Source organism: Emydura macquarii, unplaced genomic scaffold, assembly GCF_026122565.2.
Source record: "Emydura macquarii macquarii isolate MOO-44397 ecotype Brisbane River unplaced genomic scaffold, CSIRO-AGI_Emac_v2 contig_3220, whole genome shotgun sequence".
Classification (NCBI taxonomy): domain Eukaryota; kingdom Metazoa; phylum Chordata; order Testudines; family Chelidae; genus Emydura; species Emydura macquarii.
Window position 1 is genome coordinate 1,494,005 of NW_027133357.1, and position 23,837 is coordinate 1,517,841.

The window sequence follows — 23,837 nt, forward strand, 5'->3', positions numbered from 1 at the left end:
CTCCTGGAACCTCTCTGCTGTTTACTGCTGAGGGAAGGGAATGGCTTTAGGAAAAGCACCAGACCCTCTGACAGCGAAGCCGCGAGCGGCATCCTCTTTCATAGGACAGCATGTGCTGAGATATTTCTGTGTGCTTTGTTGCTCACTCACACACCTCGGCCTGGATGCTTTAGATGTCTGAATCGCTGCCTGAAATGGGAGGTCACAGCAAGGAGCTAGGAAATGGGGATCCTGGGTTCTCCTTCACTGGTTAGTCTGGAGCAAGTCACTCTGTGCCTCAGTTTCCCCAGCTGTAAAATGAAGATGCTACTTCCCTATTGCTCTCTTGCCTGCTGAATGAGTGGCTGTGAAGTGCTTTGAGGCCCTGAAAAAGTTAAGGAAGTGAAGGGTATTACCATGGTTATTGACCCCCTCCCCCCATTTATCTAAATGCTGCCTCCCCTCCCCCTCATCTACCTCAGAAAAGAAATCAAACCAAACCCTGAAATGAAGAAATAAAACAAAATCCTATCCTTACCCCAAGCTGAGCTTTTACTCCAAAATAGGCAGAAATGCCAGAGACACCATGATGACTGCTAGGAGCTTAACTGTTGCTATTGATTTGCTGTGGAAGGTGCCCGTATGCTGCCGTGATGGGTATGGAAACCTCATTTACACAGATTAGAGACTGGATTGCAGTGATAGCAGGCAGAGGGGTCTAAAGGGAGCCGAGCAGTGCTGGAGTTGGGGGTTACATTGGACAAGAAGCTGGATGTGAGTCAGCAGTGTGCCCTGGTTGCCAAGAAGGCTAATAGCATATTGGGCTGCATTAGTAGGAGCATTGCCAGCATATCGTGGGAAGTGATTATTCCCCTCTATTCGGCATTGGTGAGGCCGCATTTAGAATATTGTGTCCAGCTTTGGGCCCCCCACTACAACAAGGATGTGGACAAGTTGGAGAGAGTCCAGTGGAGGGCAACGAAAACGATTAGGGGGCTGGAGCACAAGACTTGAGGAGAGGCTGAGGGAACTAGGCTTGTTTAGTCTGCAGAAGAGAAGAATGAGGGGGGATTGATGGCGGCCTTTAACTACCTGAAGGGGGGTTCCAGGGAGGATGGAGTTAGGCTGTTCTCAGTGGTGGTAGATGACAGAACAAGGAGCAATGGTCTCAAGTTGCAGTGGAGGAGGTCTAGGTTGGATATTAGGAAAAAGTTTTTCCCTAGGAGGGTGGTGAAGCACTGGGATGGGTTACCTAGGGAGGTGGAGGGATCTCCATCCTTCAAGGTTTTTAAGATGTGGCTTGACAAAGCCCTGGCTGGGATAATTTAGTTGGGGTTGGTCCTGCTGTGAGCAGGGGGTTGGACTAGATGACCTCCTGGGATCCCTTCCATCCCTAATCTTCTATGGTTCTATAAGTGTTATCCATTTATTATTATTACAGTAGCGCTTATGAGCCCCGGTAGTAGCCGGGACCCCTCTGTTCTAGGCGCTGTACAAACACCTCTCCATGCTAACTCTGGGGTTTGGGGTTTTTTAAAGTGTATTTTTCCTCCATTTTTTTTTTTTAACTCCTGGCCAAAGTCTGTCTCTCAATGTGGCCAGCATCTGCCGCTGGCTGTGCCATGCAGCCCACGCTCTCCCTTCACTGGCTGACTGGTCTCAAATGTGTTTCCACAGAGATCCATGGTGGGCTGGGATCTCGACCGCTGCAGTCTGCCTGCTCCCTGCCCGGGACGCCGCATTGCCTGAAGCACTTCCCTGTCGACCTGCGCACCTCCATGGATGGCAAGTACAAGGAAATTGCTGAGGTAGCTACCTATCTGTCCCATTCCGTTCCGTGTGACTTAGCCATCTATTTATCTATCCATCCCATTCCACCCCATGCACGCCCATCCATTCATCTGTCCTTCTGTCATTCATCTCACCCCACCCCACCTCATTCTCCAGGCTTGCCTGCCTACGTACCCACCCATCCATCCCTCCATCCCTGTACACCTCCATCCATCATCTTTTCCTTTCCACCCCATTGTCTCACATTTGTAGTCCCTTTAAAGCAAGGCTGGTGAGGGGTCCCCATGCAGTGGAATGAGCAGGGTCCCACTTTCCCTCAGCCTCCGTCTCCCTGTGCCTCTGTGTGTTGAGTTTGCCAGGGCTCAGCCTGAAGAATCAGGCTTTCAGAACTATGGGTGACTCCTCAGCCGCCATGAACTGTTGAGACATTTCCACCCATCTGTCCGGGATGGTAGGTAAGAGCCCCTCGGGCACGTTGCAGCCCTCTCGTCCCCACTGGCTTGGCCAAAAGAGCCGCCTTGACTCTGCTGGCTTCTGGGAAACAGCGGCAGAGCGTGAGATGGCCTGGTCCCCTCCTCCTGAACAGAGCCGATGCAGGTAGATGTCAGCTGGCTGTTGGAAGGCAAGTCAGACCAGGGGCTGTTTTAGGGATGTTTTCTTAACTGCAGGGCCCCTGGCCGTTGCAGATGTTGTCGTGACTGAGAGGCTAGTGACGGCCCCAGGGAATGGCGGGGAAGGGTAGCAGTAACGAAGCAGGGGAAGCCAGCAGCTCCGGCCCTGCAGACTCACTGCAATGCAGCTCCTGGCTGGCTGGTCTGAGCATCGCTCCAGCTCAGACGCTGCGCTGGTCTTTGACGTGTCCACGGAGACCTGAACGGAAATGGTCAGCCCGAGCTCAGGGAAGCTCCTTGTTAGGGCTCCAGCCAGCGTGTATCCACCTCCTTTCCGGATGAGGCCTGATGTGTCCTGGGGAGCCCTGCACCTCCCAGCCCCAAAGCCATGGGGAGCCTGGTTCTGTATCGCCTGGCGCCTTGTGGTGTCATTGACACCTCGGCAAAGCGGGCCAGACTCTTGCCGTTGATGGCCTCCGTTCTGCCGCTCTTACGATGAACGGCCGTGGGCCAGCGCCTCAGCTGGGCAGTGGTCCAGTGGAGCTGATGGAGTGGCAGCACGGTCCGTCAGCCCATTGTCCCTGACGGGTTCCTTGCCTGAGCCAGCGCCACGCATCAGGGTTGCAGAGTCAGGCTCTTGAGTAAATGAAACGGGCATTTCCTTAAGCTGACGCCGGGTTAAGTGATTGCATTGTGTTTCTGAGGCACCGGGGAGATCCTTGCAGAGCAGACCCAACTCAGCAGTTCCAGGCTTTTATCTCCGCCCGGGGCACCGTGTGGCAGCCTCAGGGCTGGGTGCTCGCAGTGGGGAGAAGCGACCCTAAGTGAGCGCTCCTGCGGCATGGATCTGCTGTCTGCGTTCCCTCGCATTGCCGGGGCATGATGTTGGGCCGGGAATGCGATGAGTCGCGTCCATAGGGCTCTGTGCCTCCTGGCCCAGATGCCGAAAGCCATTGATCAGCAAACCCCTGGCCCCTGGGGGCAGATTTATCATAATCCAATTGAGAAGGATCATTAATCCTGTCAGGCGTCTCGAGCCTGAAAGCAGCTATGCAGGGCAGGCCGCACGTGGGGGAGGAGGGTGATGCTGAGAGCTGTCTGATCGGCCCCTGTCCCGACACCCTCGGTGCGGTTACTGTGATGAGTGGGGGTCTCTTTGCAGGGGACTCTGTATGTATTGAGCCTTCTGGGCAAACCACACCAACTCCTCCTCGCTTTTAACAAGCGTCCTGAGCGCATTTAGTGCCAGCCTGTGACCCGTGCTGGACCGGCAGCCCTGCGGCTTGAAGAGGGCAGCGCAGCAGGTGATGGTTTCCTCCGTGCTGCCCCACTTGTGCTCTCGAGAGGCCACCGTTTGGGTAGGGCCCTCATGGCCCATTCCCCCCGTGCTGACAGATGGAGTTTCATTCACCAGTCCCCGCACTGAAGCCTAGCGGATGGCAGCAGCTCCTGGTTAGTGCTGGCCTGGCTTAGGTTTGAGCTGGCCTCCTTGTATAGCCCACTGCCCTCAGCCGTCCACTCTCCGCTCGCTAGTCCATTTCCTTTTCTGCCCCTTTTGCTGACTCACCTCTCACGCCTTGGGGCACGACTTCCATGCTGCTGGGAAATCCTGCGTAACTTGGAAAGCCTCCACAGCTTCCCCGAGGCAGCTGAGGACGGGAGGAACTCGTCACGCTGGTGCTTGCCGGTGATCGGCCCCAGCTCACCAGGGCGGAGACAGTTTGAAGGCTGAGCCGGCAGCTCCCTTCACAGCTTGTCCTGTGCCGCTTTGCCCCCAGGAGCTGTTCTCCCGCTCGCTGGCAGAGAGCGACATGCGCAGTGCCCCCTATGAGTTCCCCGAGGACAGCCCTATCGAGCAGCTGGAGGAGAGGCGCCAGCGACTGGAGCGGCAGATCAGCCAGGATGTGAAGTAAGACGATGCCCCTGCTCTGTCCCCCTATCCCTCTAGGTACTTGGGTCCTGATCCTGTCATGCCCTGCTTGGGCCAGCGTGGAAGAAGTATCGTTGATTTTACAGGGTCCCAGCTAGACAAGCAACTTTGCTCCACCAGGGAGCTGGGACTAACCAAGCGGGAGATTCCCTTCCAGGGCCAGCTGTGAGATCTGCTGGTCAGAGACCAGAGACACTCACTGCACCCCAGCCAGGAATGAACGCACAGTGAAAGGGCCCGTGGGACGCTGGAGGCACCGCAGCCCTCGGGCTTGTTCTTAGACCCGTCCGCTCGGTACTCGGGGCCGGGTCTGCTGCCACGAAGCCCAGTGGGGCAGCCGATGGGCAACCGAGGAGCCATGTATGTATCTCTGGCTGAGCATTTGCTTGTGCAGGCCTGCTTGTGTGCTAAGCTACCCCAGCCTGCCTGGAGTCCATGCAGCCTGCAGCGTCCTGGGGCTCCCTGGGGGATCCCTGCCGTGGGGTTAGCTGGAAATGTTGTTCTCCCTCTCCCGTCCGCCAGGCAGAGCAGGCTCCAAGTCTCTTCCGCCTCGCTCAGGCCTCGGGAACACCAGCACCCCAAAGAACAGAGCTGGATGGAGTTTGTGGGAGGGGGACCGGCTCGTTGTGGCTCTCCTGGGTCCCCCAGCCCTGGTTCTTCTCTGGTTCCCCAGCACCCCGGGCTGTCTTTGGTCTCTTTGCTCTGGGGTCCCCTTCCCCATCCTGGTGCGTTTCACTTGGTTGCAGTGTCGTGCCTGGTGTCGGTTTCTGCATTAACACCCGTGTTTTCTCTCCTCCTCTCTCCTGCTCCCTGTCTGCGTCTGCCCCTACCCCTGCTTCCCGTTCGTCCTCAGACTAGAACCCGACATTTTACTCAGAGCCAAACAGGACTTCCTGAAAATTGACAGTGCTGCTGATTTACAGTGAGTGTCTGGCTTTTCCCCTCCCTGCCAGCGACTTGAGGTGAGCTGGGAGTGTCCTGGGAGCTGCCCTCCCTCACCCTGATCCTGGGGAGCCGCATCCTATAGGGGATCCACCAGGATTGGGGGTGAGGGGGCATCAAATGAGCTCCGGTCCTTCCTGCAGTAGCTGCTCAGCTGGTGTCAAAGGGGCCAAGCTGGGGGTTTTTCTGTGCCCCTTCCCGTTCCTGAGTGATGGTGCGTGTTGGGGGCTCTGCAGATAGTGAGGCATGGGTGGGGGATGGAAGAGAAAGGGACTGGGTCAAGCAGCAGCCCTCTGGGCAGTGGCTAAGCCGGGTGCTCTCTCTAGGGTGCGGAAGCTCTAGCCAGGCCAGCTAGTGCGGGGTGGAGGGGAGGGGTGGGCTTCATTCCCGTGCCCTCTGGGAAAGTGCCCGCCTCAGGGTGGCCAGGCGGGAGTGCTGGCACTGGCTGGATCCCTCGTCCCGCCGGGCACTCGCCCGTGCTCTGAGCTCCCCCTCCTGTCTGTCCTTGCTTCCAGATGCCACCGACGGTGCCGATGCTGCCTCTTGTCTCTGTTGCAGTTTGTTGTTGTCCCCCCTCATTGCTCATGCGTTCCTGGGCTGACCTGCCCAGGGCGGGCAGGGGGCTCTGTCCGGCAGGGCTTTGATCTCCAGAGCCAGGTTCCCAGTAACCCAACCACCAGCAGCCAAGCTGCGCTCTGGTGAATGGGACCCTCTTGTGTGCCAGCCTGGCTACAGGCTGCTTCCCGGGAGCTAGCACCCCAGCTGAGTACCAGCTCCCTGGTGTGCAGGGCGGCTGAGCTGTTCACCAGGCCACTGGTAGCCCTGGGAGCACCATTGCCGCTGCCTGGCTGGTGAGATCACAAGGGAGATGCCTCCTGCCTGGCGGTTACCCCCCTAGCCATCCCCACACAGTGTGAGTCTGGTGATGGCAGGGGGGCTGAGCCCTCCTGGCATGTCTCCTGGTGCAGTGGCTTTTTCTGGATAGCGCCACATGCCTGCCTGGAAGCGACAGGGACAGGTAGGGCTTGGCCATGGCCAGACACCCACCTTTGCTCCTTGACCCATCTCGTCCCCTTCCTTCCCCACAGGCTGTTCAAGGAGCAGAATGAGGACTTCGTTGACCATCTCCCCAAGGAGCGGGACGTGCTGCTGGAGAGAGAGTTCCAGCGGGTCACCATCTCCGGGGAAGAGACGTGTGGGGTGAGGCTGCCTGGCAGAAGGGGCTACCTGGGGGAGGGGGAACTAAGGATTACTTGGGTTACCCTCCCTCTCTTGAAAGACCCCAGTCCCAGCCGATCCCCTCTGACTTGGGGCTGGATCAGAGCCAGCACCCCCTAGAGGGGAAAGGCTTCTTGTCCCATTAGCCAGCCAATCCCTGTGACCTGGGGTAGGATTGGACCTGGCACCCCTTAGAGGGGAAGGGCTTGTGTCCCAGTGGGTCTGCCAGTCCCCCTACCCTGGGCAGCCCCTTTCTGGGGTATGTCTGTGCTGCAGATGAAGGTGCGAGTGTACCTGTAATCTAGCGCGGGTAACGAGAACGGTGAAGACACGATAACGCAGACCCCGATACGGGTCAGCAACCCGAGCACGTCCCCCTGAATCTGCAGCAGGCTTTGGCTGGGGGGCGCAGGTACATCTACCTGTGCAGGAGTGACGCCTTCACCTGCAGTGTCGGCATACCCTGAGACGCCTCTGCCCCGGGCCACAGCAACTATCCCCAAAACTCCTTGTCTGGGCAGCGGGTCACATGACTGCCCCTGAATCCCCGAGCCAGGGGCTGGCCCTCCCTTCTCCAGAACCAGTGAGATCCTCAGAGGTTCCTTATTATCCATTCATTCTGGGACCACCAGTCCCTGGGCTGGATCTCCAACTGGTGTGGATTGGCATAGCTCCATTGGCGTCAAGGGTGATGCCAGTTTACATCAGTGGAAGATCTGGCCCAGTCTTCTCTCACCTTGATTCAGAGGGAAAGGGGACAAGGAGACATCTAAAAATAGTCCTCCTCTGTTCCTAGCACAGTTCTCCTCGCTGAAATAACAATGGGTACCCATCTTCCGATCACCTTCCCTGGCAGGGGGTACTGCTATGCAGCAGTGTAATTTGGTTAAGGAGTTCTGAGCTGTAGGGTACCATCTGCTTAAATCACATGACAAGGGATTAAATGTTGTGAAAGGGATTCTCCTAATTAGCCCATTAGTATTGCGTAAAGGGACTTGACTGTAGTTTTGTATTGAAATGCGGTTTACCAAGCCTGCTCTGAATTGGATGTTTTCCTGTATTTAAAAGAGTGTGTGTATGAAAAGGGGTGGGGGGGGGGGTTGTGTGCATGTGTTCTTAAATTAACCCTTCACCAGCAGGACTGGGAACCTGAATATAATCACCTTGGGCTAGTGCCTGAGGATCAGAGCGAAACTGACTAGAAAGAGAAACTGACTGATCTAGGGAGTGAAATGCAAAGGGATAGCAAATGTGAAGGAGAAGGTGACGCTTGAATCATCTATAAAGTGTTGTTAGCAGCAAGAGGAAGTGTTAACATTTATGGGGCCAGCCACTCTGCTGGTGGAAATTGGCATAACTCTACTGACTGACTACCAGTTTACACCAGCTGAGGATCTGGCCCATGACTTTCATCTGGACAATGTCTCTTTAAACTCGGCCCACTGTGGGCCCGTTCTGACACCCGCTGGAGTCAACGGCTCCTCAAAGGCATTCAGGTAACTCCACATTGGGAGTCTGACACCTCAATATTTTTGAGGATCTGGACCTGGGAGCCTTTAATTTCAATGGACTGTGTGTCTGCGTCTGGTGCTAGCAATAAAGGGAGCTCTAGTGTAATCAGGAGCTTGTCATGCAACCCTGTGGCTCAAACTGTGTGTTTAGACGGTGAGCAGCAGCCTGTGCCAGCGAGTCTGACAGCCTGGGTCTGCAGACTCTGGTTCGCGGGGCCCACACTATGATGCTTAAAGTAGCTGTGTAGACATTCGGGCTCTGAAGCCTAGGGAAGGGAGTGGTTTTCAGAGCCTGAGCTCCAGGCCAAGCCTGAATGTCTACACAGCTGGTTTTAGCACCGTACGGTGGACCGGAGTCTGTAGACCTGAGCTCTGAGGTTCGCTGCTGCTCGCTGTGTAGATGGATGCTAAGAGACCTAGCGAGGGTATCCTCCAGGAAGTGAGATGACTAGAGGGCTGATTTTCTTGCCCTATCCCTAGCCTGTTTCCCTCTCCTCCCCTGTGAGGCTAAACTTACTAATGCTTGCAAAGCACGTTATGAGCCACGAGTGGAAAAGAGCAGTGTATTATGATTTGTGTGGCCAGTGTGATGCCTCTGCTGCTTAGAGTCCTCCAGGGCAGGACGGTTCCTGTTTCTGTTCCAGATCCTCTAATTCCTTATCTCCAATCACCTTCGGCTTGTTGGCAGTGGGTTTGATCTGCCTCTGAATGTGCCAGGCTGCAAACGTGGTCAGCAAGCTGAATAAGACAGCAGATAAGAAGTCAAAGCATCTGGGGGAAGACGGCAAAGCCCCAGGTGCCAGAACATCTGGCACCACGTATATAGTGTGTACGCTGTCTGCATGGGAGATCACTCGCTTGCACACACACCCACGATGGGGAAGTTAAATTGCCAAGACAGCGTCACTGTTGCGCGCGCACACGCACACACACACACACACCCTTCCTGCTTGTTCTCAAGATTCCTGGCCCCATGTAGATGATTCCCCAGCCGGAGAACGCTTCCCGCTGCGTGGGTGTGTGTTACACACTCGGAAGGATGTGGCTATACACAAATCCTCGCGCACACATCCTGCCGCACATGCAGCGCAGACGGAGTGGGCGTGTGTGCCCAACAGGTGGCAACGACCCAAGGAGCAGAGAGGCATCTTAGAATCATAGAGTTGGAAGGGACCTCAGGAGGTATCTAGTCCCACCCCCTGCTCAGAGCAGCACTAACCTCAGCTAAATCATCCCAGCCAGGGTTTTGTCAAGCCGCAGCTTAAAAACCTCTATGGATGGAGATTCCACCACCTCCCTAGGTAACCCATTCCAGGGCTTCACCACCCTCCTAGGGAAAAACTTTTTCCTAATGTCCAACCTAGACCTTCCCCCCTTGCAACTTAAGACCATTGCTCTTTGTTCTGTCATCTGTCACCTCCCCTTCCCTCCACCTCCCCTACTCCCTTGTATCACTCCCAGTGGGGCTGTGCAGCCTGGGGGAGTCGCTGAGGGCCGAGGGCTGGGACTGGTGATGCCTGGGCCAGGCAGGCTTTTGTCCTACACCTCCAGCAGGCTGGGATGGGGGAGCTCCCCCACTGCAGGACAGAGGCAGATGGTGACTGGGGATCGGGTCGCTCCCTCCCTCCTCTCTGCCCCCAAGTTCCCACCCGGGGGATTCTTAGCTTCCCTCCATTTCCTTGGCTGAAGCCAGCAGCAGAGAGTTCATCTTCAGGCCACAGCCTCTTTTACATCTTCCCTGGTTGGCTCAGCCCCAGGCATTCAAGGAAGGGACCCAGGGCAGGGCAGGGGGAGGCACCGTGAATCACCCGGCATGGCTCCTGCAGTAGGGAGGCTGCGGGCTTCTGTCTATGGTGTTTTTATGGCTGTTGTTACCATAGTAACTGAGCATCTCACACTCTTTACCGTATTTACCCTCCCTATACCCTGGTGAGGCAGGGATGTGCTACTATCTACATTTTATAGACCCAGGTCCAGAGAGGCGAAGTGACTGGCTCAAAGTCTCACGGGGGGTCTGTGGCAAGGCATGGACCGGAGCCAGGTTTCCCAAGTCCCTGGCTAGTGCCCAAACCACCGGGCCATCCCTCCTCTCACAGGCCAGAGATGGAGGGTGTGGGGCCTGGAGGCAAGGGGGCACATGGATGTGGGGAGCTGGGTGTCTCCATGCTTGGAGTCACGGGGTATCTGGTGAGAGCCCTATGTTAGCGGCTGAAAAAGACGCGTGTTGCAGTGACGTGACTCTTTTCCTGCTAGCTCCACTCCCCTGTAGCCGTTAGATTTGTGTGTGCATATCTGTACCTCCACAGCCTATTTCAGGTCGGTCTTTTCTACTGACACCTCCTCGATTTTAATCATAGAGTTGGAAGGGACCTCAGGAGGTCATCTAGTCCAGCCCCCTGCTCAAAGCAGGACTAACCTCAGCTAAACCATCCCAGCCAGGGCTTTGTCAAGCCGCAGCTTAAAAACCTCCAAAGATGGAGATTCCACCACCTCCCTAGGTAACCCATTCCAGTGCTTCACCACCCTCCTAGGGAAAAACTTTTTTTCCTAATATTCAACCTAGACCTCCCCCACTGCAACTTGAGACCATTGCTCCTTGTTCTGTCATCTACTACCACTGAGAACAACCTAGCCCCATCCTCCCTGGAACTCCCTTGCAGGTAGTTAAAGGCCGCTATCAAATCCCCCCTCATTCTTCTCTTCTGCAGACTAAACAAACCTAGTTCCCTCAGCTTCTCCTCATAAGTCTTGTGCTCCAGCCCCCTAATGATTTTTGTTTCCCTCCGCTGGACTCTCTCCAACTTGTCCACATCCTTTTTGTAATGGGGGGCCCAAAACTGGACACAATACTCCAAATGCGGCCTCACCAATGCCAAATAAAGGGGAATAATCACTTTCCTTGATCTGCTGGCAATGCTCCTACAAATGCAACCCAATATGCCGTTAACCTTCTTGGCAACCAGGGTACACTGCTGACTCATATCCAGCTTCTTATCCACTGTAACCCCCAGTTCCAGTTTCTGCAGAACTGCTGCCTAGCCCGTTGGTCCCCAGTGTGTAGCTGTGCATGGGATTCTTCCGTCCTAAGTGCAGGACTCTACACTTGTCCTTGTTGAACCTCATCAGATTTCTTTTGGCCCAATTCTCCAATTTGTCTAGGTCACTCTGTATCCTATCCCTACCTTCCAGGGTATTTACCACTCCCCCTAGCTTAGCGTCATCTGCAAACTTGCTGAGGGTGCAATCTACCCCATCCTCCAGATCATTAACATCAACATCTTCATTAATCTGCATGGAATGTCACTCGTTTTCTTCCGCAAACCTTAAAATGTTGGCGCTCCCATACCATGGCGGTGGGTGGCTGAGGAAAACGTCCTAATATAGGAAATTAAGTGGTGAGCAGGCAGGTCTGGTAGCTCTTAAATCCTTGCCAGGACCGTGTGTGCGTGAGAGTGTGTGAAAGAGCAAGGATGAAATTAATCAATGAAATTAAAAGGTAAACACATTTAAACCTGATGAAACTATTACTGTTTTAAAGCTATTATTATTTTACATCCACCATGTATGGGTTAACCCATGGAACTTGCTGCTGCAGGATATCACTGAAGAAAATGTTTCCAAAGCCCAAATCAGCTGATCATTTTAACCCTTTATATGTGAGCAAGATTTCCCCCTTCCCTCCTCCCCGAGAGGAAAACCCAAGTCCCATTCTAACCTCTTAAAGCACTGGCATCCACATCTTCCTGGATGCTGGTAGGATGGATCCTCCCAGGCCTCAGTGTGGAGCATATTTGTTCATGGAAACCTGTCCAGGCTGGTTCCAGGCCGTGGGCCCCCGACCCTGGCTAGAGCCCGTATCTCCTCTTCCCCCTCCAGGTGCCCTTCACAGACCTGCTGGACGCAGCCAAGAGCGTAGTGAAGGCGCTGTTCATCCGGGAGAAATACATGGGGCTCTCCCTGCAGAGCTTCTGCAAGACCACCGCCCGCTTCCTGCAGGAGCTCTCCGAGAAGCCGCCGGAGACCCGGATCTACGATGAGATCCCTGAGACACCCGTGGCTGCAGGCGAGGCCAGGGCTGCTGGGGCGGGGGAGCAATGAGCCGGCCTATGGGGATGTGGAGGGGTAAACCCTGGGGGTGGGGGCGCGATGGACAGCTAGGAGAGGGTGGGGAGCAAGGGGAGGAAGCTAAGCAGGGGTCTGCAGATCAGCTCCCATTAGGAAGGACCACTGGGTTGCAGAATGGACTCCTGGGAGGGCAGCAGGAGAAGCCGCATCCCTTGGAACAATCCTGCCCAGGAGTAGGGGGGTCGAGCTAGCTGGGCTTTCCCAGCCCCCCCTCAGCTCCATGGCGAAGGGCTGGGTGACCTGCTCCTTCCCCACCCGATGGTAACATGGCACCTGCTCCCTGGTCGTGCTCCTGCCACCCCCGTTATTCCAAAGGGGGGGGGGGAATCAGAGAGGGCACTGCACAAGGGGGGCCTGAGGGAGGAGGATCTCTGATGGGGGCGGGGGGGGAGGGACAAAAGTCTGGGTTGCGAGATGGAGGGAGTTGGGTGTGGGGGAGGGAAGGGAGCAAGAGAGCAGGCAAGGGATGCATCTGGACTAGGTTGCCCTCCTCTCCCCGCCTTTGTCGGAGACTCCTGTGGCGCCACGAGGGATCCCAGGCTGGCGCTAGGTGCTGTCCAGACCCCAGCCTGGTACGAACTCTCCCTGCGCTGCTCGTCCTGTTTGCAGATGCTCCTGTGCACCCCCCGTTCACAGACCGGCACCCCTATGAGACCTGCCTCCCCGAGGCCATGCCCGCCGACCTGGGCTTCAGCCTCAGGATGGTCAGCGGCGTGATCCACGTCTACACCAAGCAGGATGTTGGGGACAGGTACGGGAGGGGGAAGAGCAGGCGGGAGGGCATCCGGGGCATGCGCCCCAGGTGTAACCCCAGCACCTGGTCCGGCGAGGAGCAAGGGTGGGTGGATCTGTGGAGGGGCACTGAAAGGAGCCGGGTCCATGCTGGCGAAGCAGCCTCTCTGGGGCAGGAGGAATGAGCGCCCTGCCCGCGGGGCCCAATCCAACCCTTTCCCAGCAGGCTCTCAGAGGCACTGTATGGCGTGGCAGATGCAGCGTCCCTTTTACATCTGGATCCCTGGTTCCCTTTGCCCTCTGCCTTCATGGGGCTCCAGGTGCCCCGCAGGATGGCGTTTCCTGGTCATCCCCTTGGGGTTTCTTCCTCTCTTTATTCACCCCAAGTCAGCGGCCACTTCTGCAAGCCTGATTGGCTTTCCTAAGGTGTCACAGAGAGCCAGGAACAGAGTCCAGGGTCCTGGGCCCAGTGCCTTACTCTAAGCACTGAGCCACACTGCCTCTCCCTGTAGTAATAATAATATTAATAGGAGGGTTTTTTACATGGCATCGAAAGATCCCAGGGAGCCCTAGGAACTAGACACAGTCACTTACTTAGCACCTTAGGGCAGCCACCTCAGGGGTGGGCATGGCAGCTGTTTAGCAGCCCCCAAAAACACTGCCCAGTGGGGGCTGGGAGGGAAGGTGGCCAGTAACACTGCTGCTGGAAATAGCTTCAGGGATTTGGGGAGGTGGTTGCAGACAACCCTAACCCTATGAACAGGGCCTGGGCACTGGATTAATTCCCCTTCCCTTGTGAAAGGGTTCAGTTACCCCCAGCTGCCTGAGCGGAGAAGGGATTTGAATTTGGGTCTCCCCCATGGCCGGGCAATGCCCTAGCCGCGGGGCTTTCTCAGTCTCTCCTATTGGAGCTGGGCCATCTTGTATACATAAGGAAATAGTCCCCGGAGCAGGGACTTGACCTTGGGTCTCCCACATGCCAGCTGGGTGCCCGCCAGGCTATTCCCTTTCCCTGCCCCCACAGCTGTCTACCATGTCTCTGTGTGACGGGCTCTGTGTCCTGTCTCCCTCCCACAGGAGTGTGGAGCTGGACCTGCCGTATCCTGACCTGCAGGAGTTCATCGCCGACATGAACGTCTTGATGGCTCTGATCATCAATGGCCCCATGTAAGCAGAGCGGCTTCCCGTCCCTCCCTGTCCCCGGCGACGGCCCCGGCTGAGACGGGCCATGTGGATTCTTCCTGGCCCCTCTGTCCGGCTGGCTGCTGCGCCGTTAGAGCTGCGCCAAGGGCTGCCTCGTGTGAGTGGGACCAGTCCAGCCTCGGGCTGCAGGCGCTGGGGGTACAGGATGCCCCCTCCTCAGACTCCAGCCCCTGAGAGTTGCAATTAATAACACCGAGCTCATCACTAGCCCCGGGCCACAGAGTGTCAGAGCCGGGGGTAGAACCCAGCTCTCCTGGGTCCTAGTCTGGTGCTCTAACCACTAGGCAACCACCACGCTGCAATGAAGGGGGTTTAGGCCCAAGGATTTCTGAAGAGAGATCCCCCAGACCCATAACCTGTTCCCTCCTCCAGAAAATCCTTCTGCTACCGGCGGCTGCAGTATCTGAGCTCCAAGTTCCAGATGCACGTCCTGCTCAACGAGATGAAGGAGCTGGCAGCTCAGAAGAAGGTCCCCCACCGGGACTTCTACAACATCCGCAAGGTACGATCAGGGCCTGAGCCCGGCCCACCCTGTCCCGGCGCCTCATCGCGTGCAGCCAAGCAAATCCTTGTTGGATTGACCACCCTGGGGAGCGAGGTCCTCTGTCCCCCAGGCACAGGCACTGACAGCAAGCTCCTCCCAGTCTGCAGGGACTACCTGCATCAGCCTCCGGGGTCTTGGTCCCATGTCCCCTCCTTCTCCCCTTCCCCCCCGGCAGGTGGACACGCACATCCACGCCTCGTCCTGCATGAACCAGAAGCACCTGCTGCGCTTCATCAAGCGCACCATGAAGAAGCACCTGGACGAGATCGTGCACGTGGAGAAAGGCAAGGAGCAGACCCTGAAGGAGGTCTTCGAGACCATGAACCTCACGGCCTACGACCTCAGCGTGGACACGCTGGACGTCCATGCGGTAGGTTGCCTTCCCCTGGCCAGCGCCCTGGCAAGGCGCTCCTGTTCTGCTGCCCTCTGGGGACGGTCCCCTTTGCTCCGGGCGCAGCACCATCTGGGGTGCATGGAGAAGCAAACCCATTTCTGGGTCGGACCTGCCTCACCGTGCTCTCACCCCCGTGCCTGCTCAGTCCCAGCATTGGTCTGCAGAGACGTCCAGTGGCTGAGGCAAGAGGATGTTCCATCCCTGTGGCCTTTGCTGAGCTGCATGATGCATCCTCTCCTTGGGACCTTCTGGGCAGCTGGGGGCTCTTGGGAGATGGTGCATCTTGTAAGGAGGTGGCATAGGCTGGAGGCAGGGGATGGGCGCTAAGAGGAGGGATCTCTGCAGCCTTGCTCTGGTGGGAGTCGTGGAGGAGTTGGGCTGGGGCCGTGAGGTCTCCGGGCTTTCTCCTGGGGACTGGGACGGCCCGTGCTCCTCTCCTGGCTGCCCAGGCACTGACGCGTCCCTGTGCCCCGGTCGGCAGGACCGTAACACCTTCCACCGCTTCGACAAGTTCAACACCAAGTACAACCCCATCGGGGAGTCCATCCTGCGCGAGATCTTCATCAAGACGGACAACGAGGTGTCGGGGAAGTACTTCGCTCACATAATCAAGGTGAGACCTGCCTCCGGTCCTGTGCTCCCAGCAGGCCCATCCCCCGGGCCTACGCACCTCTGCCGCCCTGCTGCAGAGACTGGCCTGGTGACAGAGAGAAACCGAGGCTGTTTGAGGGAGCAGGTGGAATCCAGAGAAGAGCATCTCCAGTGGGTGAACGTGTGTGTGTGTGGGGTGGGGCGCGTATAAGATGAGCCCGATTTGTGGCTGTCTCCCCAGATGAGGTCTGTGCACACGTGTGCAGGGGTCTTACATCGCTGTAGCGAACACGCATATGCCTTTGGTTAGGGAGGCAAAGCGCGCCGACATCTGTGTTGCGAGACCAGGCGCATGCCTGGATCGTTTCGCAAGTTGCGATGTGCACGAGGGGGTGTGTCCCCCCCCCACCACCGTGTCTCACCCGCCTGCGCCCGTTCCCTGCTGGCTGGGAGGGCACTGCCCCCGGCTGACCTGCACGTTCCGCTCTCCGCAGGAGGTGATGTCCGACCTGGAGGAGAGCAAGTACCAGAACGCCGAGCTGCGGCTCTCCATCTACGGCCGGTCGCGGGACGAGTGGGACAAGCTGGCCAAGTGGGCCGTGAGCCACAAGGTGCACTCCAACAACGTGCGCTGGCTGGTGCAGGTGCCGCGCCTCTTGTGAGCATCGCCCCGTCCGGGGGCACCGGGTGGCAGGAGGGGCCCTGGGCTGCGGCGTACCAGCAGGCAGAGCTGGTCCAGTGGACTCACGCCAGGGACTGTGACCCTTCCAGCCAAGGATGCTGAGTCTTTGTATTCCAGTAGCCCTAGTGATATCCAAGCCCTTCCCCTGGATTGCTTAGCCACCTCCTAGGGATAGTCATTCGGGGGTGGGTCAGTGGGGTTCTCCCCATTTTATTGAGGACAGATTCTAAGCACAGGGCGATGAAGCATCCAAGGGAGTCGATGGAACGCAGGAGTCCTGGCTCTCTGTTGCCATGATCCCCAGACTGTGTTCCTCCCCCTCGCTAGTGTGAGACTGAGAAGACCACGTTCTGGCACGAGGCTGCTGGAAGGCCCACGGGCCGGGGGAGGGCACAGAGAGCAGCTAGTTAGGCTCCTGGATGGGGACGGGTGGCCTGGTGGAGATGAGAGAGGGCGATGATTCTTCGTAGGCCCATGATTTACGCTGCTGTTGAGATCGTGAGGGGAGAGGGCGAGAGGCCTGGAAAGCAACAGACACTTGCCCCAGAGCTGTGCGCATGGGGGATGGAAGATCCCGGGGGCAGCTGTTGATGTGCTCGAACCAGGATGATCCCTCTTGCTCTATCTGCTCTGCTGGGGGTGGGAGCCCTGCTCTGGGCTTGGCTAAAGCTGGTTCGTCCAGGAGATCCCTAGAGGGGCAGCTTCTTGACCCAGGTGGCAAGGGATCCAGCTAGAGGGGGAGCCATCCTGGATCTCCATGCCCAGGAAGGAGTGAGGATCATTGGGAAGCCTGCTTCCAGGGACCACGAGCTGTTTGAACCCAGCAGAGGGAGGGATGAGATCAGAAGACGCTGCAGGATGAGGGAGCCCAGAAGGGAGGGAATTGACAACTCTGAGTCTGGGGCAGGGAGAGGCAGGATCCGGCTCCTAGCAGGGTGTTCAGGGACCTAGTTGAGCCGGCCACGGCGTGGAGGCAGCCCGCTCTGACCCTGCCCTCGGGCCCCCTCTCTGTGTCTCTCAGCGACGTGTACCGCACCAAGAAGCAGCTGGCCAACTTCCAGGAGATGCTGGAGAATATTTTCCTGCCCCTCTTTGAAGCCACCATCCACCCTGCTAGCCACCCGGAGCTGCACCTCTTCTTGGAACATGTGCGTGCCACCCTCTGGGTTTAGGGACTGGACTGGACTGCCCAGGGACCCTGGGCTGGGAGTGGCTGGGCAGGCAGGGACTGCCCAGCGCTGGCCCCTGTGTGTGGCCAGTCAAGCGCTTCCACTTCCACGGGGTGACAGGAGCCTTCTGGGGGAGGGTAACATGCCAGATCTCAGGCCCAACAGGCTCCTGCTGCTGGGGTGCCCTTTCCTCCTGCCACCTGGGGCTTGGGATGTCTAGACACCCAGGATGGCACAGCACTGCCTCCAGCAGTGGGTTCCCCCTGGGAAGGAGCCCCCCGTCTGTGCGCGCCTCCTCCGGCATCTCATGCTCCATCCTCCCGGTCGCAGGTGGATGGTTTCGACAGCGTGGATGACGAATCCAAGCCGGAGCAGCACATCTTCAACCTGGACAGCCCCCTACCCGGGACCTGGGTCGAGGAAGACAATCCACCCTACTCCTACTACCTGTACTACATGTATGCCAACATGACGGTGCTGAATCACCTGCGTAGGTAGGAAATCCTGCCTCCCCTTCCCCCTCCCCCCCCAAACCCGTCCATTTCCACCACTCGGGGCTCACGTGGGAGTAAAGGGAGCCCTCTCTCCCTGCCTGGCCCATCTCCACCGCACTGAGGGGCTCCCCTGGCAATTCAGTGCCAGTTGCGTGGACCTAGGAAGCAGCATAGGCCACCCCCCAGCCCCCCCAACCGAGAGGGACATCGGTGATCCAGCCGTGCCTGTCTGTCACACCCCTGGGCTGTGGAGTGGACCCTTATGGCTGGGAAGTTACCCAGCAGGATCTCAGGCGCAGGCCTTGTCTGTTCGATCTCCTGCTCCGGGAAGGCCCACTCCTGGTGTTTGTGTCTGGGTGGTGGCTGTCCCTGGTGTCTCCTGCCCACGTGGCTCCCTGGCTCAGCTGCCGTGGGTTGGCGCTCAGCTGCTTTGGCGACCTCTCTGCAGGAAGAGGGGCTTCCACACCTTTGTCCTGCGCCCCCACTGCGGGGAGGCGGGCCCGATCCACCACCTGGTGTCGGCCTTCATGCTGTCGGAGAACATCTCGCACGGTCTGCTGCTCCGCAAGGTAAGAGCACGGAGAGCCGCGCACCCCTCTCCCCCTGCCCGCCCAGCTCTGCAGCCGGCTCTGGTCGTGTGGTACCCGACAGCAACCCTGACACACTAGCGGAGCAGGGCGGGCAGGGGGCTGTGATGTTCCCAGTACAAATGGCTGCATCTCCATCGTGGCAGGTCTTGGGGAAGGCCTTTGGCTGGTGCGGAGCTTGGATACCATGGTGATGGGCACGTTAAGAGAACCTAGGTAGGGGAGGGTGCTACAGATGCCCAGACAGACAGACAGAGGGACAGCGCTGGCATTCTAGCATGCCAGGGAGAGATGCTTTACAGCCAACGTGCGTGCTGAGGGGGCATGGGAGATTCTGAGCCCTAGGGCTCTGAGATGGGGTGGGAGAAAAGTCCGGTTCAGCCCGTCTGAAGGGAGCTGCTCTGCCCTGTTAACCACGCTCTCTCCCGGCTCGTCCTGGCCAGGCGCCCGTGCTGCAGTACCTCTACTACCTAGCCCAGATTGGCATCGCCATGTCCCCGCTCAGCAACAATAGTCTCTTCCTGAGCTACCACCGCAACCCGCTGCCCGAGTATCTTTCCCGTGGCCTGGTTGTCTCGCTCTCCACTGATGACCCACTGCAGTTCCACTTCACCAAGGTGAGCAAGTCGGGGCACCCGGGGCCGAGAGCCCATCGCCCAGCCTCCCCACACCCACACCCACACACGCACACACCCACACCCACACCCACACCCACACCCACACCCACACCCACACCCACACCCACACACACACACACACACACACACACACACACACACACACCCCCCCCCACACACACACAAAGCGCTGTGTCGGCCTCAGGGAGATGCCAGCAAACTGGGGGGGCTCTCGAAGGAGAGCAGCGGCCAACCATCGGGGATGGAAGGGACCGACCTTTGGGGAAAGATGGAAAGAGCTGGATGTGTCTAGCCTGGCCCAGGGCAGCTGGGGGGCGGGGAGCCTTGGCGCGTCTGCAGGCTGTGGCGCTGTGGCTGGGGAGGGATTGGTGTCACGAGGGGCATTGCTAGGGTGAAACAGAGGCGAGGAGACCCTTCCTGCCCGGGAGATGCAGCGGGCAGGGAATTTAGCAGAGGCCCCTGTTCTGCGTCAGAGGAGCCAGAAGGTTCTGTGCAGGGAGCCTAGAGAAGAGGAAGGTCTGGACCCTGCAGCTCTGTCGGCTCAGGCCTGGGCGTGCGCTAACCCCGCAGGTGGGGGCCGCGTGCTGGGGGAAGGTCAGGTTTAAAGGAGGGCAGAGGCATTGTTGCAGCTGCTGGAGGGAACGCCAGAGTTCCCCAGCACTGTTGCTTTATTTTAAGCTGGCACAGAGGGTGATATCGCAGCTTTCTGCAGCTGGGATGAGGCTCCTCCCGGCAGGTGCCATGGTGAGAGCAGAAATTGGGCCAAGCCCCTGATCCAGATTCTCTCCTGAGGCCGGGGGAGGGGTCGGGGGCTGACCCAGGTTTTGGTTCAGGGCAGGCCCTGTTCAGGCTGGAAGGAGCCTGGCTGTAAGCAGCCCCCCATGCTGTGATGGGGGGAGACGCTGCTTCCAGGGCTTGCTTTGATCCGGAGCCCTCCGCTCTGCTGCGCGTCACCCCTCGTTGCCCAGATTTCTGTCCCGTCCTGCCATTGGCAGCTAGTCCAACGAAGCGGGCGGGGGGGGGGGGGGACACGGGACAACTGTGCTCTGCCCCGGGCCACGATTCCTCTGACTCCAGTGCTGCTGCATGGAGGACGTACCCTGGGAGGAAGGGGGGGGACACGAAATGCCAGGGAAGCTGGGACTATCGTTGCCTTCTCCCCTCAGTTATGGGCTCATTCAGGGCCAAGACTCAGACCTGGTCGCCGGGCTCGGTTTTGCAGGCCGCCCTGTGCCCCTGGGGAAAGGCGTGTACCGCAGGCTACCCGTGTGGAAACGGCTGTGTTCCCGAGTCCCTACCCAGGGGGCAGTTGACACCAGGGCTCCTCATGCTGAAAGGTGCCTGCGTCACAGCTTCCCTCTCCGGGCTCAGTCACAGCTGGTGCTCACTGGGCCCTCGTGGGGTCCGGGCAGGGCAGGGCCGTGGCTCGTGGGGCAGGACAGCGTGGGGGAGCATGCCCTGGTGCCACCGGCGCTGGCTGCGCTCTCCAGCGAGCGACAGCCCCGCCACATGCTCTCCTCTCTCACGGCAGGCAGGGCCGGGGTGAGAGGCTGCCCTGGGGAGCTGGCTGTGGGTGGGGTTTGGGGGAGCAGCACGGGCCTGTCTGACCCGGCCTTGCCATTGCAGGAGCCCCTGATGGAGGAGTACAGCATCGCCACGCAGGTGTGGAAGCTCAGCTCCTGCGACATGTGCGAACTGGCTCGCAACAGCGTGCTCATGAGTGGCTTCTCCCACAAGGTAAGGCTGGGGTCCCCCCGACAGGGTCCCCTTCTCTTCTCCGAGCCCAGCACGGCCTTACATCCACGGCTGTTCAATAAGCGTTCACGCCAAGCTGAGGAACCTGGGCAGGTTCCTGCACCCAGCCTGGCATTAGTGGGGGCTGCGTTCTGTACCCTACAGCCCCCCTGCCACCTCCCTGTCCCCCTGCCCAGCTTTAGGGGGTACTGTGCTCTGTAACCTGCTCACACCCCAGCTCCCAGCTCCGCCGCAGGGGGACTGCGCCGCCGGAGATGGAGTCCTGTCACATGACACAGCACGGTGCCGGGGGCTGTATGCCTTTCAGACGAGATCCGAACCAGAGGCTAGGACCTTAATGCCTGTTACAGAACCCCTGGCACATCGTACAGAGGGTGGGGTGTTGGCCAGGTTCCAGCTCTGGTTATTCCAGACCTGCTTCATGAATTCCACCACTGTGTCTCTTGGAGATGGGATTCTGGTTCACTTCCCAGCTTAGACTGTTGCATAGCATTGTTGCAGTCTGTTACATGACTGCTGCTCGCCACCCCAGAGGTAGCCGCATTTCAACAGTGGGTAAAGATGCTCCCAGCCAGCATGTCAGCCTTCTAGATGAAAGCCCCACCCTGAGACCTCCTGACTGTCCCTCTCCACTCTCTTTCCCAGGTGAAGAGCTACTGGCTGGGACCCAATTACCAGAAGGAAGGCTCCGAGGGGAACGACATCAGACGCACCAACGTGCCGGACATCCGCGTGAGCTACCGTTTCGAGACGCTGTGCCAGGAGCTGACCCTCATTACGCAGGCCGTGCAGTCGGCGGAGTTGGAGACCATCCAAGAAGAGGACTCCTTAACCATGAGCTCCAGTCTGGGTGCTCAGTGAAAGACGCTGGTCTGCACGCTCACCCCCAGGCGCGCTCTCCCCACACAAAGGCTAGCCTGGAGCATGAGGAGATGCCCCCCCCACCTCCATCCTGGGGATTCTGTCCGTTTCCTGTGGTTGGTTTCCGTGCATTCCCTTTTGCTTGGTGTTTCCCCAAGGAAGGGGTTAAGTCTCTTTCCTTAGTGGCTGCCGTTGGTAACAGATCGGGGCCTTTTTAGTTGGTTGCTTTGGGTTATTATTATTTTTTGTTTTGGGTTTGTTTGTTCTGGGTTTTTTTCTTTTTTAAACTCCTGCCTGACTCCGGCGTGAGGGTCTGCGGAGCCGTTTGGGGGGCACCGATGCAGAAGGGGCTGGATCGCAGGCCAGGAGCATGGATCCTAGCACCCTGGGAGGCTTGGAGGTGCTAGTGAGCCCGTGTTCCTGCCCAGTGGCAGGCAGTTGAGGCGCCAGTGTGCTGGCGTGAAAGCACACGGGCTCTGGTACGAGTCAAGGTCCTGGTGGGCCTCTCTCTTGGGGGTGGTGGTAGCTGGAGCATGGTGCTCTGGGCAGGTGCCACACTCAGCGTGGCTTTTATGCCCGGGAAAGATGTTGCCTTCAGGTTATGTCAGTCCGGTGACTCGTGTGGCTGGATGTCTCTGTGTCTGGATCTGTAGCCATAAGGGCAGGTGGCCGAGAGCTGGGTTTCGCCCTGGCCCAGTACTCGGGCGCCGGGGACTAGCTGGGCCAGGTACTTTTTAAATAAAGGAGGATCCATTCTCCAAATTCCTCAGACTGTGATGCCCAAGTCCTGAGACACACACACCCCCCCCCCCACCCCCCCCCAAGAGCAGCGTGGGTCTGTGCCCGGCCTGCGGGTCCTGCTCTGGGTTGGCATGGGAGGAGGGGCCGGAGAAGAGGCTGGGCCTGCTATTTTTAACTCAGTTCGCATCTAGTGTCAGTCTGAACGTTTATCTGTGCTGGCAGCAGGGGAGGGCCCTGGATGTCTTTAACCCTCTAACTCCCGGGAACCTCCCAGTCAGGGCGGTTACAGCCAGCCTCGTCTCCCGGGGGCAATCCTGGGGGCTCCTGTGCACCGTCTGTGTGTTGGGCTGCAGGACCGTCCTCCTACGGGCGGTGCCCCTGCCTCATGGCCGTCCCCCATCCCCTGTGGAGCCACCGCAGTGGCACCCGCTCTGCTTCCGGGCCCCACAACGTGCGTCAGTGCCCAGCCGTGGGTTCACACTGCGCTCTGGGGACGGGGGAGGAGCCATCTCTGGCTCCCCGTGGAGCAGATCCAGAAAATGCGCCCACGGCCGTGGGGAAGGGGGTCCCTGCCTGCTCTGCCGGGGGTGCGGAGAGGAGCTCGGCCCCACGAGTCCCCTTTCAGTGAAGCTTTTATGGGTTGGGGGGTGACCCCTTGGCTAGGGAGGGGCTGGCAGTATGTGGCAGGGGGCGGAGCCATAGGGAGCTGGGTGGGTAAGCGCTGCCCGCCCTGACTCTGCCCTTGCCCATCTGCCTTTCATTCAGGCCCAGCTCACTGGCATGGTGGGCGATCAGGGTGTCGCACATGGGCACAGAGCGGGGAGGTTCCCTGGCCCCAGTGGCTCGGGGGGTGCAGTCCCCTGTTCCTGGGCTCAGGGCAGCGTTTGCTAAGCTCCCAGCCCCCTAACTCTGGTCACAGTCCCTGCCTGGGCCCGGGTGTGCAGGCTGCTCCCCTCCTCTGTCCATCCCCGTCGCCTTTCTCACCCAGCGCTTGCTCTCTCTCCGGGGCTCTGGGATCAGCTGGATCTGTTCCCATGAAGCCCCAGCCACAGCAGCCAGTGCCTGCCACTCCCGCTCTGACCTGCGGGGAGCTGTCAGAGAGCCAGTCCCAACAGCCTCCCCCATGCCACTCTCCTCGCTGGTGCCACCCTGGCCAGAGCACTCACGAAGGGGCTGGTCCGCTGGTGCCAGTCTCCGCGGGGTGGAGGAGCTCTCCGTCCACGGATCTGCCGTTACTCCCACCCCTGCAGCCCTTGCCTGTGGTCCTGATGCCGGCGGCTCTGAGGAGCCGTCACTGCACGTCCGGGTCTAGTGCAGGCTGCAGCTGGGCTCTGGCCGG

The 23,837-nt window shown here is 58.7% G+C and overlaps 1 protein-coding gene across 6 annotated transcripts in view; it reads left to right on the top strand.

Moving 5' to 3' along the window:
- Positions 1-22,519, top strand: part of AMPD2 (adenosine monophosphate deaminase 2) — a 35,811-nt gene extending 13,292 nt beyond the window's left edge. For all 6 annotated transcript variants that reach the window (XM_067531515.1, XM_067531517.1, XM_067531518.1 and 3 more), the window contains exons 2-18: positions 1,657-1,787; positions 4,160-4,290; positions 5,165-5,233; positions 6,342-6,453; positions 11,859-12,045; positions 12,717-12,858; positions 13,917-14,006; positions 14,415-14,544; positions 14,762-14,956; positions 15,462-15,593; positions 16,066-16,229; positions 17,275-17,401; positions 17,753-17,916; positions 18,365-18,485; positions 18,947-19,120; positions 20,768-20,878; positions 21,542-22,519. In XM_067531515.1, coding sequence (XP_067387616.1) covers positions 1,657-1,787; positions 4,160-4,290; positions 5,165-5,233; positions 6,342-6,453; positions 11,859-12,045; positions 12,717-12,858; positions 13,917-14,006; positions 14,415-14,544; positions 14,762-14,956; positions 15,462-15,593; positions 16,066-16,229; positions 17,275-17,401; positions 17,753-17,916; positions 18,365-18,485; positions 18,947-19,120; positions 20,768-20,878; positions 21,542-21,757 — 2,396 coding nt within the window. In that variant the 3' untranslated portion in view covers positions 21,758-22,519. The remainder of the gene's footprint in view (positions 1-1,656; positions 1,788-4,159; positions 4,291-5,164; positions 5,234-6,341; positions 6,454-11,858; positions 12,046-12,716; positions 12,859-13,916; positions 14,007-14,414; positions 14,545-14,761; positions 14,957-15,461; positions 15,594-16,065; positions 16,230-17,274; positions 17,402-17,752; positions 17,917-18,364; positions 18,486-18,946; positions 19,121-20,767; positions 20,879-21,541) is intronic.
- The last annotated feature ends 1,318 nt before the right edge of the window (positions 22,520-23,837 follow it).